The sequence below is a fragment of the Furipterus horrens genome, unplaced genomic scaffold, assembly GCF_987537825.1.
Source record: "Furipterus horrens unplaced genomic scaffold, mFurHor1.1.pri manual_scaffold_11, whole genome shotgun sequence".
NCBI classification, from domain to species: Eukaryota; Metazoa; Chordata; class Mammalia; order Chiroptera; family Furipteridae; genus Furipterus; species Furipterus horrens.
In genome coordinates this window covers 86,555,950-86,573,726 of record NW_028327181.1, presented here as the reverse complement: position 1 = coordinate 86,573,726, position 17,777 = coordinate 86,555,950, and the positions used below count along the sequence as shown (strand labels likewise).

At 37.8% G+C, this 17,777-nt stretch overlaps 1 protein-coding gene across 1 annotated transcript in view; it reads left to right on the top strand.

Annotated features, from left to right (window-relative positions):
• The first annotated feature begins 93 nt into the window (after positions 1 to 93).
• The window catches only part of LOC149998714 (microtubule-associated serine/threonine-protein kinase 4-like), a 67,307-nt gene continuing 49,623 nt past the window's right edge, over positions 94 to 17,777 (top strand). Inside the window, exons 1-3 of the mRNA XM_090291137.1 lie at positions 94 to 121; positions 1,461 to 2,280; positions 5,194 to 5,691. Coding sequence (XP_090147263.1) covers positions 1,672 to 2,280; positions 5,194 to 5,205 — 621 coding nt within the window. The 5' untranslated portion in view covers positions 94 to 121; positions 1,461 to 1,671 and the 3' untranslated portion in view covers positions 5,206 to 5,691. The remainder of the gene's footprint in view (positions 122 to 1,460; positions 2,281 to 5,193; positions 5,692 to 17,777) is intronic.

Sequence of the window (17,777 nt, the reverse complement as noted above, 5' to 3'; positions counted from 1 at the left end):
GGCCGGAAGTGACGTAACGAGTTCCGGCTGGCTGGAGCCCAGAGGCGGGTGTGAGAGGCGGTCAGGTGCCGCTGCCGGGATCCGGAGATCCGGAGATCCGGAGAAGCCGGAGTCAGAGCGGGTAGGTAAACGAGCGCGGGGGATTGCGGGCAGAAACCTGACACTGTCCTCCGAGCTTGGCTTCTTCTTGAGCTCGCCTGCTTAGACCGTGCAGATCTGGGGCACCACGATTTCGACTTCAAGCAGTGTTTTCGGGTGCTGCTGACTCTGGACGTCTCCGTCTGGCGGTAGCCAGGTTATTTGGGACACCTCGCCATGGTTGGCCACCAGGTTACTGAACACGTACACTAGACTCCCGACCTTTTGCTGTGAGCGCCACGCATATGGAACCTGTTCTGAGCTTCTGTGGAGTGCCTGTCTCCTCTTCCCTCCCGGGCGTCTAGGACTTGAGGGTAAATGGAGATCTCCCCTGCTGATGACCTAGCTGTTTCTCAGGAGCTGTCAGTTTGGGTTCTTGGCTTACCCAAGCAGTAGCGCGTGACGCTGAACACACCCGCTTCTGAACACAATTTAGATGTGTAGGTTCCTTCTAAAGCGTTGGTGTTAAAGGGAATGGGGCCTTCGCTGTGAGGATCGCTCGCAGAGGACCTTCACACATCGCCCACTACTTTCATGAAAAGTGGGGTCCTCTACCTTTTCCAAATCCCTTACCCCTCTGACCCCTGTATATTATCACAGTGGAGGTCGGCTTAATCTCTAAAATTCCAAGAAGCCATTTGTGGTCCTGTGTCACACTGCTAAGATAACTTATGACCTCTAGTAGGGTTTACCCTATTATCTTTTGTTTTCCTGCAAATTCATTGGGAAATCAAATGGTGTATAGGCTCTGGCACTGTTTATACCCATTTGGGCAACATAGATCCTTTAATCCTAACTTTAATCTACTGTACTTCAGTTCTCCTTTGGGGCTTGTCAGAAATTTTGCAGACAGAGTGCACTGATCTTTTGGAGAAGCTTGTACTAGTGTTTTTTAGTGTTGTAATGATAATTTAATGTTCTGACTGCTGTCTATTGTATCTTAGTTCTGATTTTGGTTGTATATTAACAGAAATGATGGTAGAGAAACTGTTATTTACTGTGCAACATTTTGTGCGTTCTAGATTGTTTTTATTGACCTTTGGAAGACGGGTGCTGGTATCCAGACAAATGTAGGTGTGAAATGACTCCACACTGGAAATCTTTTATGTCTTATTTGTTTTAAAACATGGGAACATTTTCTTTGAGGATATATCCTATTTGATTAATATGCTATTAATATCCTATTTGATACGTTAGTTTCTGTGGCACTCATTCCAGAAGAACCAAGTTTCTGAAGTCCTTAATAAATGCCTTTTAACAGTTAACCTATAGCTAGTTTAATCAGTGCCCAGTGCCTCAGCCCATTTTTCATTTGCACGCAGGACTGATGGACGCCGCTGGTCCCTGGCTTCCCTCCCCTCCTCTGGCTATGGGACAAACACGCCCAGCTCCACGGTGTCTTCATCCTGTTCCTCCCAGGAGAAGTTGCATCAGTTACCATACCAACCAACACCGGATGAATTACACTTCTTATCGAAACATTTTTGTACTACCGAGAGCATTGCCGCAGAGAACAGATGCAGGAACACGCCCATGCGCCCCCGTTCTCGAAGTCTGAGCCCCGGACGTGCTCCCGCCTGCTGTGACCGTGAAATAATTATGATGAACCACGTCTACAAAGAAAGGTTCCCGAAGGCTACAGCTCAGATGGAAGAACGCCTGAAGGAAATTATCACCAGCTACTCTCCTGACCACGTTCTTCCCCTCGCAGACGGAGTGCTGAGTTTCACTCACCATCAGATTATTGAACTGGCTCGAGATTGCTTGGATAAATCCCACCAGGGTCTTATCACCTCACGATACTTCCTTGAATTACAGCACAAATTAGATAAGTTGCTACAGGAGGCCCACGATCGTTCAGAAAGTGGCGAATTGGCTTTTATAAAACAGCTAGTCCGAAAGATCCTGATTGTTATTGCCCGCCCTGCTCGGTTACTAGAGTGCCTGGAATTTGATCCTGAAGAATTTTACTACCTATTAGAAGCAGCGGAGGGCCATGCAAAAGAAGGACAGGGTATTAAAACTGACATTCCCAGGTACATCATCAGCCAGCTGGGGCTCAATAAGGATCCTTTGGAAGAAATGGCTCAGTTGGGAAACTATAATAGCGGGACAGCAGAAACACCAGAACCAGATGAATCAGTGAGTTTAATCAGTTTGTTTAATTTACATATTTTTATTTAGAAAAAAATTTCACACTTGTCTGAGACGAGGTGACAAGAGTTTTGAGATGTGGAATTATATAAATTAGAGGTTATTATTATTTTTAACATCTGGTAAATTTGCTTATTGACTATAATTGCCGAACCTGACCTTATATTTTTGTTCAATTCAGTTATTCAGGAACCGATGATTCAAATTTTCTAACCACTTTTTAGGATTGCAAAAGATCATCAGACTTTAAATCAGAAAACCTAGATTGATGTACAGGTTCAGCATTTATTAAGTGAAGGCTGACAGGTTACCTGACTTTCTGAGCTGGTCTGGATTGTATTGATAAAAATACAGCTCACTTTACTTCATAGGATTGTCACAGTGATTGAGATAGTAAATGTGAAATCATGATATAAATGAAAATATTGTCATTTTACTCTGAAATATGGACATATGTAAGTGCAGAATACTGTTGCTTTGCATCGTTTCAGAATTTCATGTTTTATATTGTGTGCTCTTTATCTGAAAATATTATTATACACTTTACCGCGATGATCTTTGCCCTACTTTTGAATGCAATAAAAGCTAGCCAGGAATAGTTTGATACTGTAAAACATTGAGTTAGTCACCTTGATTGATAAGTAGATGACTGGAAAATGAGTATAGCTTTGCATTTGAGAGTTTAAGACTGGTCTTTTCTGGTCGTCATGTATTGTCACATAAGAATTTACAAGTGCAGAGGAAGCTGAAGCTTTCGGTGCTTACATATAGTTAAATAAAGGTTAGAAATAGCCTTATTTATATTAAGTAAGACACTTTATCATTTCACTGAAAACTACTGAACACAGTATTTAGAAGTAGAAGCACCCTCTCTGAACATATAGTTAGATTCTTATTTAACAGGAGAAAACTGAGGCCCAGAAACAATCAGTAATTGGCTTGCTTGAAGTCATACGGCTTAGGCAGTGCCGGTACCTGAACTGGAAATGAGATTCCCAAGTGTTCTTTCTGTTCTGCTAACTTGTCTTCAGGCATCTTTATACGGTTTGGTAATATTTACTGGTTTGCCTTAAAATGGTTTCTCTTATGTATTGCCCCGGCTGGTGTGGCTCAGTGGATTGAATTCCATCCAGTCTGCAAACCAAAAGGTTGCCTGTTCGATTCCCAGTCAGAGCACATGCCTGGGCTGCAGACCAGGTCCCTGGTTTGGGGTGTGCCAGAGGCACTGAACTATGTTTCTCCCCCTCTCTGCCTCCCTCCGCCCCCCCCCCTAAAAATAAATTAAATTTAAAAAATATTTCTCATATTTTAAAGAAATCTATATGTGTATATACATTCCTCCCCCCCCACCCCCCTTTTAGCTGATTGAGTTGTAAATTCTATGAAAACAAAAATACTGTGCTTGGCAAGATTTGCAGTGGAATGTTAGAAAGAAAGAAAATTAGTTCTATTCTTCAGAACAGTTATTCTGAGTTGATGCTTAGTTACTATCAGGTATCGAGATGTCTTCTTTCTGGCAAGTGGAAAAGACAGGATCTTTGTAACATGTCTCAGTGAGTGAAGGTTGTTGCTACTAAGCATGAGGAAGCTGTATTAATTACTTTGCTCCTGCTAAAAAAATTTCTCCAAGCTGTTTGTAATTTCATCATTGTTATATTAATTTTCTCTTAATCTGTGGAATCACTTCTGTAATTATTTCATTCTGGGTAAATAGACAATGTAGAAGAGTTAGTTCTCTGTCTTCTTGGGAACTCTTTTTGCTTCCATTGATTTTACAAAACCTGTTTAGTCTCTCTCCCCTTTCTTAGAGCCTGTAGTGCCAGGTACTTACTATCACTGCTGCTTTGCCCACACCCTCTTTGCAGGTCTCTCTCTCTCTCTCTCTCTCTCTCTCTCTCTCTCTCTCTCTCTGGTATGGAATAAACTCCAGATTAGAGAATCCAGACTAACCTCAGAAGCAAACTAGATGAATGGAAGTGATAATTTGTTGTTGTGTTGGTTAATACTGTGCTTTCACAAAGACTTGAAAATATTTGGTGGGGGGGGGGCTAAACTTTTAAGGAGTTCATTGCTTCAAGAAACTTAATTGTCTGGAAAGCACCTTTGTATAGAGTGAACTGATATTATGTATTGTGTAAACCCTTATTATGAAAAGCTCATTTTAAAATATGCTCTTCAAGGTTTTGGAAATTTGAATAGGTGATAATTTTCTGTATCAGATAAAAGATGTTCTTAAAGCTTAAGGCATTTTTAAATTAAGCAAGAGCAACCGATTGAGTAATCCTATCCCAGCTGATGTAACTAATTGCTGTGGAGTTTGTCAGGAGTCTTCCAAAAGTACATATATTTTTTAGTAATGCTTTGTGATGTTTTCTCTTGTTCTTGAGGTTCATTAGTAACAATAACCGGGGTCTTTACACATTTTTCTGAAAGGACTGGGTAGGTAGTGATAAGAGTCAAGAAGGCTATGAAGCAAAATTGCCTTGGTTCAAATTCCAGCTCTACTGCTGCGCAACTGTTGGGCTAATTACTTAGCCTCTTGCTGTCTCCATTTCCTCCTTGACAATGTAGTCAGTATTTTTGTTGTTAGGGTTAAGTGAATAGATTTACATAAAGCATTTAGAATAGTGCCTGGCATACAGCTAACCATGATTACCATCATTGTCGTCATCCTGTGGCCTGCTGAACAGTTGCTATGAACTCTTTCCCAACCCTGTTTTGAAAGCACATCTTTGTGTTGCTGCTTACTTGGTTATTGTTTGGTATTATTAATGAGATCTCGGTAAATAGATGTATTTATATACACAATTTTATTTTGTGGATTTTTACATGTGGGATTCTTAACAAAATGAGTCATTCTTATAGGTCATTTTCTTAACCTTTTTGTATTATTGTTAATAGTTCACATTATAGGGATCCAGAATGAGTCACCCCAAGGTGTGCCTTTGTGGTATGAAGGTTATTTTGAGCTGAAGTGAACTGAGACCCTGCAGGATAGAGAAACTCCTGCCTCTCCTCCCCCAACTACCTCTAGAAGAACTTGAATTAGAGGCCTTGCCCACAATAAGAGATTATCAGACATAACCTCCTTTGACCTGTCTGTATGGCAGGGCAAACTACTGCTTACGGAACAACTGCTCTAATCGTCTGGCAGTGACACTCAAGCCTCAAGGTGCCCGTCTCATCCTAAGCTCACAATGACGTATATACGGCATTTTCCCTTTCTGTCTCTGGATCCCTCGTGTGCGCGGGAACTCTGTGATGTAGTTGGGCTTCCCGTGCCTGGGGAGTTAAATTTGATTTTCTCTCGTCAATCTGTCTCATTGATTTGATTCCTCAGCCAGCCAAAAGGAACCGGAGGAAGGAAGGATTTTTCCCTTTCCCCACAGCATTATCTGGGTAAGCCATAACACGGAATTTGAGAATTAAAATCGGGGGATTTGCTGTTTAGGGATGTCTTCTAGTGTTTACGTCTTTGCATGGAAAGATCCGATCCTTTTGCATTGACATCTGTTCATTCATCCAATCATTGAACAAAATACCTGTGTCCTAGGTTCTGGGGAAAACAGTGAAAACAAAGACAAACAGATACTTTTGTCGAAAGCCTGATAGAGAAAAACATAAACACGGAAGTGAAAGAATAAACACAGCATAACAAATGTTAAAAAGGAAACAACAAAGGGTCTGAGAGAGAATGAATGTGGATATCTGCCTGTTTGAGACTCTGGCATCGTCGTCGGCAGCCGTCCGTCTCGAGAGACGATGGCGTAGCTTCTTGAGAGTCTATCTGCACCGCCGAGAATGGCTGTGCAGTCCGATTCGGGAGTGACAATCCCTGCCGCACTTGGTACAGGTGAAGGCAGATGGCTGTTGTTGCTGCTGTTGACGCTGCTTCCGCCTCGATCTTTTCTGGACCGCCTCCTCGTTGCGCGCAGCCTCTGCACGTGACGTACCTTGCCTGACCGCGAGCCTCCAGGCTAGGCGGTCGTCTGCTTGAACTTCCCATGTGTTGAGATTGATGGAGCATTGTGTCATGTCCTTTTTGCAGATGTCTTTGAACCGCAGTTTTGGGCGCCCTGTCATCCTCTTGCCTTCTGCTAGCTCGCCGTAGAGGAGGTCTTTGGGGATACGGCCTGCATCCCCACTCCTACTCTAGGAGTAGTGTGATGTTTATGAGCCCCTGAAATAAGATTTAGACATCACATTTGTGGTGTTGGGAATGGTTAGTGAGTATCATGTCTCCAAGGGTTGTGAACTAATAGTTCCAAAACATGGAATTTGAAAAAGCATATTTAAAACTTATTTTAGTCCATATCATTTGTATTCTGGATTGAACAGAGGAAGATGACCAGTTGTTATAACATGTCCAGGTGGAAAGTCTTGAGTTACTTTCTTGCTTAGCTGTTGATATTATGTAAGTTTTGAATTAATCGATGTCTGTGTTTTAGTCTCAGTTATAAAAACCCAAGCTCCTTACTGAGAAATTTGACTGCCTTTATTTTAAAATCAAATTTTGCCTAGAGGAATAAAACTTCATCTCCCTGAGATGAAAATCATTGTTGGCCCATTGCCTAATGTAGAAAGAAAATATGTGGATGAGAAGGGGAGCAGAGTATATACAATTGAAATTAAGATATTCAGAGACAATATATTGAAACAGCCTGGTTATTGTTCAAAGTGGGTCAATAAAAACATGCCAATAGAAATGGCAGAATACATAGAAAAACCCTACAGACTCTTTGGTAGACTAGAAGAGTTGCCACATTACATCAAATAAGAATTTGGGAGAAGTTAAAAAACAAATGGAATAATTTTGACAGTGAAATCCAATAGGATTAAGGAAAGAGATGGAGGTGAATGCCTGTAAGAGGAATAGTGCTTTTCTTCAGAAATTCACAGAATAGATTCTCAAAAATATCTTAGAACAAAAGCTGAAGATAGAGAATAGAGGACTGTGAGCAATCAACCAGATAATCATCATCATATTTCATCAATTCTTGGCTTTAAATATTTTTATATGTTAAACTTTTATTTAATAAGTTTAAAGTATCTTACAATCATGCAATGCCATATATTAATTGGCAGCAGTTTTTCTTTGCAATTGTTCATGAAATAATGACATCCTTCACCTCTAATGATATTCTACAAAATACAGTATGTGAAGGCACTAAAGCCCAGCTCACTGGCTCTACAGCTCCGAGCAACAACTTCCAGTGTTTGCTTCCAGACTAAACACAGACATGCGGTGGTTTTTCTTGTTGTTTGATTTGTTTGTTTGTTTGTTTTTTGAACGTTAGGAAATCATGGAGATTGATTTCTAAATTGGCAATTGTGGGTGGATAACATGGTAGTGTTTGGAGGTAATTTATATCTGTAATAAAGCACAAAGAGTACTGAAAATGACAGAATATGTTGAAAAACCCTACTCCACCTGGAAAGGAACTTCTACTCTACTCTCCATTTTAGAACTACCATTTAAAAAAAAAAAGTAAAGATGTGTTTTGATATTAAAACCCTTTTAACTCTGAACAATTTATTGAAGATATTCTCTAGTGAAAACTAATTATAAAATTCTGGAAAAATTAACATGTAGATAAGAGTATAGAGTGTATTTATAGGTAAGTATAAATAATTACAATTATGATAGCTATGACATTATTGTACTTGTTAACAAAGGGTTTGTAGGAACAAGTAGGCAACTGTACAATAATTTAAAAAAAAAATTAAAGGAAGCTTTATCAAAATAAGATTTTAGAAGAAAAAATGAGCAAGTAAAAATATTTGAAGACATTTTGTTATTTGGGAAATCATTATCGATAACAATTACATATTGTTAATATGTTTTATTCTTTAATTTTTTACACTGATAAAAAATGTGTTTGTACAACACATTTTTAAAAATCTGTAAATATAACCACAAAAAGATTAGATATAGGATGCATAACCCTCACATGACTAGTAAATTCTTTGGCATATCTACCAAAAAAAGAAAAAAATATTTTAACCCAGCTTTAGGCAGAAAAGAGATACTGATAAGGCATTATAAAAGAAATAAAATGAAGTGTCCAGATAAAACAAAGTGTGTTCACAACATGAGTGTATGGACAGACAAAATGGTTCAGTGATCTGCTTTGTAGGTTCCTCACCTGTTACCAGAAAATTAATATGTTACTTTTACAATGAAAACAAGATTTTCCCAAAGAATTTCTTGGAGACCTACAGCTTCTTAATTCTCTTTCTTTCTTTCTTCACAGAACACTGTACAAATGAATTTTATTAAACTTGATATATTGTTTAGAATAATATATTTTTTGTCCATATAGTTGCCTATTAAATGTATATCCTAGTAGAAAAAGAGCACGCAGAAATCATGTGATTTCATTATCTTAACTACCCTCATTAATTAAATTAATAGGTTAGACTTTGTTGGGATTATAAAAGTCAAGGAAGGGTTAGAAGGTAAAGCATTGATGAGACTGAACATCAGCTTTAAGCAACTATTTTGTAAGTTGTGTAAGCTCTTGGAGAACTGGGGGATAGTTGACCAATGGCTCACAGCTTGTACTCCCTATATTTTTTAATTTATGAAGGGCGTAACAGAGTTTTGAGAAATCTTGTCTTCATTTCTTATACTGTGATTACTCCCAGACTAGACCATGAGCTCCTAGAAAGTGAGCATCCTATACTATCCAATAGAAATATATACATAGTAGAAATCTAGTATTCTCACTTATTGTGCCCTTAGCACGTTCATTATCACTTTGAGCTGTTTAAGTCTGTATTTCCCAAATGCCCCCATGGGGCAGCATTTTCCTATTATACTCTCTTATGCACCTCCTCCCACCCCGCCCCTGCCCCCCACAAAACCAGTTTCTGTGTCATTCTGTCCATTTGCACGTCCAGATTGCCTTGGTCAGGCACCTGTTCACAGGAGGCATGCGATCGATAGCTCTTCCAAGTGCCTAATACTTGCCAGTTTTTGTGATTGTTGTATTTCATCTTGGTTTAAATCCCATAATAGGTATATTTTCTTCTGGCTGAGACTTCAACAAAACATATGGCATGTGTTCTTACATTGATCTCTTTTGAAGTGGCGGACTGAAACATTTTGGTTGTAGAAAAAAAATTGTTTAGAAGCCTCTGGATTGACCCCTTTGTGTACCAAATCGACATTCTGTGCAGCTAGTTTTATCTTTGCTTAAACTAGTATTGATCAAAGCATCAAAAATTGTGTAATAGTTTAAACAGCTGTTCTTGAAGCACTACCAAAAATAAGGGTTTGCATTTAAATCTTTGAATCAATCCACATCTTGTTGGCGATCACAGAGTGTAGGTGGGAGGAACCATGATTAATATTTTTTTATCTTATTTACCACAAGAAAAGCAATAAAAGTATTTGAGCCCTCTACTTTTTTTTGTCATCCAGTGTTCAGTTTATTATACTTTCTGCCATTTATTTTTGCCCTTTGAACTCTTTCTTCACAGATACACAGTTTACTAAGAAGGATCAAAATTGAGTAAATGTTTTGTGAAATACTAAAAATCTCTGCTAGAATTTAAGAGTGTTTTAGCATGGTCTCAGAAAAAAATAGCATAGAAACAAAGAAAAATTCTGAGAGAACTTGTTTAATACTATGAAAGAGCTTAAAATGGACTTGATTACAAGAGGGGATTAAATTATCACATGAGAGAAATTAGAACTTGGATTTTTTTTGGAATTGGGAGAATCTTAAACCTCACTGATGAAAAATATGTAAGGTTTTAGCAAAGATTTGGAAAGCTTTTGTGCCTCTATTTTTTTAAGTAAGCCTAGGAAAGACTAGCTTTCAGCTGAAAATGGGTCATGGCAAGAGAGTATTATTAATTACAGCTAAGCCCTCCAGAGAACTCTACAGATATAAAGGTTAAAACAAATTCAACAGATCTGCAAAACTCTTCATTTATACTTACATAGACTCTTAAGTGCTCTCAGAATAAATCAAGCTTTGGAGTAAAACCTATAGCAGGCATTTAGTGTGTCTTTACTTGATGTTACATGATTACTATGGGATTATTATTTTTATTGTTTATTCTACAGATGTTTTTATTTACAAAAATTTGCCATCGAAACTCTTTTAGTCAGGATGAGGGGGGAAACGCTCAAACCCATTTCTGAGCCTGTACATCTTAAAGCTGTAAATAGACTTCGTTGTGCTCAGACCTTCCTTCATCTTAGCTATTTATTATAAAGTGCAGGGCAGAAAGAAGTCCCGTGCATTTCCCTTTGCCCCTTTATGCGGAGCTGCTCACCTCACGTGCTTTCTGCTGAGTTTGAAATTTCCAGACCGGACCAGTATGAATCAGCCATTACTTAGCATGGCTTAGTTTTTCAATGGTAGACAGAATGAACATGGAGGGAAAATACTATTTGAGATGGGGAAACGGAGTAAAGCAAGGGCAGGAGGTCAGGATGGGTTGGGGAGGGGCATGTAAGAATGTAGACAGAATTGATATTGCCAAGGGAAAAATCTGCACGTGGGGGAACATTTTGTAAATTTTGTTTCCCAGTGATTGTGGCTTGCTAAGATCATTTAATGCGTGGGATAGGGGTGCTAAATGTCATTGTATGAAGACTGTCAAACAGAACAAAGAACTGTCCAATTCCTTTTATGACTTTCAAATGCCTTCCTAAACAGGCAGAGAAAGCTTGCATGAGTCTACAATATAATTCTATTTTATATAAGCACAAATTGTTTCTCCATGGTTTTACTATACAATGACCTTTGCAGTAAAGCAATGAGAGCGTAAGGCAAATTGTCAATTTCAACCCTTTAACAAAATTTGTCCTCATACTTCAGAAATACTACCTGCCACTGGTGGTGATAATGACATTGGTTGTTTTGTTTTACAAATATAACACAGCACTATCAGTCTGCATTTCTAGATGCCACATTATTGGTGAGTATAGACTCACCAATAATAGATACACTTGTACCTCTACTTCATTGTGACTTCTAGCATAGCGGTCCTCAAGGTTTTATCTATTGAAATATAGTACATTTAATGAAATATTACTTTCCTTTTATTTGTCTTTTATAATTTTAATTAAGATATTAAGATTATATTTGAAATAATATGTGTAAATTATATTGTCTATCGATATAATTCAAGATAATAAAGATGGTTTTACTATAAATATGTGTTCTAAGAGAAAGACATCACACAGGATAAGGCTGACAATAATGACCTTGGTGTATATGAAGAGCCTGAGGAAGGTCATCAGGAAAGAGGCACACAGGACATCATTTACTTATTCACTGACAGCCAAGGCACCAAGTCAAGTGCAGATATAATATTCTGATAGAAGCAAGGGGCAAACCGATGCATAGATTACTTGATGAATTCATTTATTCGGGCATTTAACAAGTACTAGAGACTACAGAACTATAGTAGATGCTGAAGAAATGAGTCTTCAATTCCCAGTTTCAAGTAGTTCTGTTAGGAGATACAGGTACTTATATAAATGATTACAACAATATAATGAGCCACATTCAACTATGGAAGTGAGCACAGTGCAGGGGATCTAACCTAGTATAGAAGGCAGGCGACCTAGGGAGGGCTTCTCAGCAGAGATGGGCTGATCGGAACTTCATTCACTGGTAACATTTAGCAAGCCCTATGATGCCAGCGGGGGTGTTGAGAACAATGTACCAGTTATCCATCTCAGAAAAATAACACTGCACACCAGTTACCAATTCCAGAGAAAGACTCAAATTACATGAAAAACAGCAGGCCTCATCAATAGGCTGACAAGCAGGAGTCAAAGTCCACACACTTCTGCCCATGACAACTTGATATTGGAGTGACTGAAGAAAACAGTGCAGTGAAGCGCTGGAGGAAACAACACTTTACTTGCCTAGAGAAGAAATAGAGCGAGACCAGCTTCAATAGTGGGCACTGGTGCCTGTGGCCAGCAGGAATCCGTAGGCAGGCAGTGCAGGGCTCTGTGCCTACACGCACCTGTCTCCTGGTGCAGCAGAAGGTTCCCGACTCTCCCCCTTGGCATCTGAAATACTGAAGGCTGGGGACAAGCCTGGGGGCCATTGATATATAGGCTTAAAACAAAGGATTACGTATTCATTAAGTTTCTAACAGGGAAAGATTCTCCCATACAAGGTGTAAGCACAGCACAGGCTGTATGAGCTCTTCTTCTCTTGATAAGAAAGTGTTTCTGACTTAAAGCCCGTTATCATGTGGCCGAGTGGGAGTCATGTAAAGACTTCATGCTGGTGAGTGTTTTTCCCAATAGGAAGGCTTTAGCTCACTGGGAAGAAAAGTACAGAGAAGGAACAAGATAAGTAAAAGTATATGAATAAGATATACTGTGGAAAATCTTAAGTAACAGCTATGAGTCAGGAGAGAAAGTCAGGGTCTGGATCTTTGAGGATCTTAGTAATTATGTAAAAGAAGTATAATACTTTTATAGAATAAAATGGAAAATAGATATTTTTGAGAAATCTTTTAGCTGGGTCTCACTGGCAGCTCTGAGAAGGATAGTGTTGAGGCAGATGGGAGAGTAGACAAGGTATAGAGTGAGTGTACTATTGTAGTAACTGCGGGTGAGAACCTACCCTAGGACTATGGGTGAGGAAGAAACGTTGCTTCAGACATACATAAAGTGAGGTGGTTAAAATATACCATTATCCAGGTGCATCAACCCAAGCTCTGCGCTGGTTGGTTTTAATTAAGTACCAGGTATTAGTATTGTTCTAAGGTCCAAGGTAACTATAATACCTAATAAAGACTAAGAAGCACTGAATTAGATAACCACTTAGGAGAATAACTTAACAGAACTTAAGTAATTAGAGGATAGAATGAAAGACAAGGTAGAATTCTACAATTGAATATAGGGTCCTACTTTGGGAAAATCTGAAAATGGTGCTGTTATAACTTGAACTGGAGGGCGTTAAAAATTAAATAGCTCGAGATGAGAGAACAATGTGTTCCACATACGCATACTGACTTTGAGGTGCCTATGGTATATTAGAATGTTGATGGTCAGCAAGCAAGTGAATATAATGCTTCAAAACTTTGCAAGTTAATTTAAAATACTTTGAAAATACTTTAGAAAAAATATACAAGTTGAAGGTAGAAATTTTAGAGATTAGTGTCTTGACCTTTAGGGGGGAAAGTTAAAAATATGCCTATGCACATTATTCTTCAGACACAGTATAGAGAATGAGAGGAGCAGAGGACCAATGATGGAAATTTATACAATATCAGCATTTCATGGATGATGAGAGAAAAACTAGCCAATTGAAGTGGCCTGAAGAAATGCTGAAAATATTTAATAACAACTCTTTAATGTGGAGTCTTGGAAGCCAAGGAAGAATACATTTTTAAGAATATTTTATTGATCATTCTGTTACAGTTGTCCTAATATTTTTCCTTTTTCCTCCTCTGCCTGGTACCCCCCTTTCCTCCAGAAATCTACCCCTGCCCCAGTTCATGTCCATGGGTCATGCGTGAATGTTCTTTGGCTTCACCCTTTCCTATACTATTCTTAATATCCCCTTGTCTGTTTTGTTCCTACCAAGACTGCTTCTTAATCCCTGCACCATTTCCCCCTTCCCCCCTCTACCCCCACCCAGCTGATAACCCTCCAAATGATCCCCAGACCTATGATTCTGTTGCTGTTTTGGTTGTTTGCTTAGGTCTTTTGTTTTTGTTTTTTATTTTTTAGATTCAGTTGGTGATAGTTGTGAGTTTGTTGCCATTTTAATATGCATAGTTTTGATCTTCTTTTTCTTAACTAAGTCCCTTTAACATTTCATGTAATAATGGCTTGGTGATGATGAGTTCCTTTAGCTTTACCTTGTCTGGGAAGCACGTTATCTGACCATCCATCTATTTTAAGTGATAGCTTTGCTGGGTAGATTAATCTTGGCTATAGGTTCATGCTTTTCATCACTTTGAATACATTTTCAAGACAATGTCAGATACAGCAAAAAAATGAACTAGGATCAGAGCAAAAAAAAAATCTATTGGTCTTGGAATAAGAGGTCATTAATAATGACCTCAGGAAGGGCACTTTTCAGTCCAGGCTGGTCTAATGGAGGCAGGCTGAAGAGTGAAAGAGTGATGAGCAGAAGGAAGAGTGATCAGCAACTTTTCCTTTGTAAAATCTGGATAAGAAAATCAATAAGGGTCTGATGGTGTTATTGTAGCTGGAGAAGGGCAATAAGACATGTTTGGAAAAGGAAACAGAAGTGGTTGTCTTCCTGAAAAGTGATGAAGGTGCAGAGAAGGGTGAGATTGATTCTTTAGATCAGAGGGACAATAATTTTAAAAAGCAAGTAGAGAGTTTGAGTTTACACAAAGAAATGCTGTAGACTGACGATAAGACAAAGGAACGAGACCACAAAGTGATGAAAAGGATAAACACATCATTTTGTGATGGGAAACCAAAATCATAGAAATTTTTCTGCACTAAAGGGCAAAGGTGGTTAAATAATTAGGGCAAGATTGGGTAGAAAGCTAATAAAAATTACACCTTAACTGGAAACTCAGCCTAAAAGTTTCCCCTTTCTTTAAAATATGGTTGTACATAAATATTACAATTACCAAATTTAGTATTTTAGAATTTGCACACAGCTGTCATTTAAAGACCTAAGGTTTAGTTACCATTCCTGTATGGCTAGAAAATCATATTCTTTCCACTCTTCTCTATCCATCTCAGTTTAAGAAGGTTTCATGGTGCTCTAATAAACGTTATTATGTAATACCAATCAGGAATAGGAAATATGTCAAAATTATAGAGTAACTAGAAAGCCTTCACATCTAAAAATAAAAGAATGTCCAGAAAAACCCATAGCACTGTGCTTGGAATTTCTTGGTTCCACTGCTTTGAAATCATTAATATTTTCCTATACATTTTCTCCTGATAGATACTATTGCCCATAAACCATTATGTCAATGTTGACAGAGTAATGGGCCTATTGATTTTGACTGGTAATCACTGTAAAACAGGCTTATCTGGGTACCTGCCACAACAGATCTAGGTTAACAGATTTTCAGTCCTACCTTTAGACATCAGACATCAATTGAGCACATCAGAATTGTTAATAATATATGTCTTACCCTCTAGCTGTTGAAACTTGGGCGAGAAATGCAACCTCTGTGAGACTCTAATTTTTAAAAACAAATGTGTTAGTCTTTAGTTGATCCCTTCAACTAAAAAATTCAGCAAATCTATAAATTATCACAAAGTTTTACAGTGAGAAATAGTGTCTGAGTGGGTAGTTTAAAACATAAAAGCTTTGGGTATTGAGTTAGCCAGTGTTTCTAATGGTCCTGGTCACTGTTCTCAGAGGTAGTTGAAAAGTCCCTGTCTTATCTGATATGCACAATATGTATTTGTTAGTTACCATTTAAGAATATAGTCCCAAAGAACCCATATTTGTTCAGTATGTCTTCTTTGGTTAGTTGATTGGTTGATTAGTTTACTTCTTCTTTGGTTTATACATCCATTCAGCAAAAATTATTCTATTTCTCAGATATTCTACCAGGTGCTTTGGGGGTAATGCAAATAGAGGATTATGTCTTTCATGCAGGAAAGCATTATTAAAAGAATTTCACATATACAAGAGATTTATATTTCGGTGTAGGACATAATAAATGTCTTAGGACTAGTGTAGGCACAGTGATACAGATGTTCTTCTAATTAACAGCAGTTTATTCCCCATTATTATGAATCAGGCATTGTTTCTAAACCCTTGCTATTCACAGTATTGTCCATACATCTGCAGCTCTGACTGTCCCTTTGAAATACAAAATCTCAGGCTCAACATTAGCCATATTAAATTAGAATCAGTATTTTAATATAATCCCAAGGTTACCAATATATACATTAAATCTTTAGAAGCCACTAGTACAGTTCAGATTTTTCTCAAAGTGGAAGATAAGGACCATCCACAACAATAATCCAGGTGCTGGATTAAAAATCCAGATCCTACTCCCCAGGATTTTGGTCTTCATAGGTTTGCAATGGGGCTCTGGCTCTTCACTGAAACAAAATTATTCTCAAGTGATTTTCTACAGCATTTAGTTTGAGAACCGCTGGTTTGGGTGTTGGGGGTGCAGAGATGAATAAGACACAATCCCTGTCTTTTAAAATCTCACCATCTCCTCTACAATTTCTGATTGGGTTCAAATAAATTTCCCTTCTTCTTTTTAGTGGTTTCTAGCAGCAATAACTTAAAAGCCTACACAGTGGGTCAGAATCACATGAACGTCAAATAGAGAGTCATTTCTCTTCTCAAAAAATTTCAGTGGACTGATAAATAAACCACCAAATATAGGCTAAATCACATTCAGTATAGCTTCAGAGAGAGTTTTATTTCATGGCAAAGCCATTCTTTAAAAGTTGGCAATCTCTATAAGATATATGTGTCAGCTCCATGAACCATGCTATAGATTAACTGGAACACCCAACTCTCCTGTCACACCAGATAGCAGAAGCTTATGTACTTTCATAAGGGCTCTATTTAGAATTAAATCATGATGCTTGTCTTTAAAGTATTTGGTAAATGTTATTATCTTTGTTATATCTTAAAATATTGCTTTTCAAAATGCATCTTTATTTGAAATATAATAACCTGTGCTTTACAGATTTGATTTGATAAATAGTAATCAATTATTACAGACCAAAGTCATTAAAGACGTGCCTTAGGTAAAAGTCACAATACTTTGAACATCATTAACCAACCATAGCCCATAGTATAAATGAATTTAATATTTTCACAAATAAAACTGGCAAAACTGATTAATATTAGGTGTTGTTTTGGATGGACATGAATCTTTTAGCTGAGTGGTGATAGGTATCTTGGTGAAAAATTGAATGCTTATTTCTGCAGACAAAATTTCTCCTGGGAAGTCTTGCTTATGGATTCTCTGTAAGGTCATTTTTCTCTTTGCCTCACTCAGCACTATTTATATAATATTACCAGTTCTCAAAACAGACACAGATCAATGGGTAGGTCAACTGGACAGTAGCCTAAAAGATCAATGTATAAAATCTGTTTTTTTAAAGCCTTCCTGGAATAGATAAATAGATCAGATAAACTAAGAAATTAATAACATAAAAGTAGCACCTGCTGTTTCAGGATTACCAGGATTCCCTAAAAAGAGAGAGAGAGAGAGAGAGAGAGAGAGAGAGAGAGAGAGAGAGAGAGAGAGGCACAGAGAGAAAATAGTCCAAAAATATTTAAAAAAACAATAAAACAATATTCTACCCCAAGAAATGTAGAAAAAAATTTAAATATGGATAAGAATTATACAATAATTAAATAATAAAAATAGAAATAATGCAAATTGAAGGGAATACCATTAAAAAATGTGACAAAAAAACTGTGGTTAATAAAATTAAAGTGGATGATTTATTAGTAGCTCAACTTCCTTCTTCTTGAATAACATCTCAGCATTTTGAAAAAGAGCCTTTCAGTTGT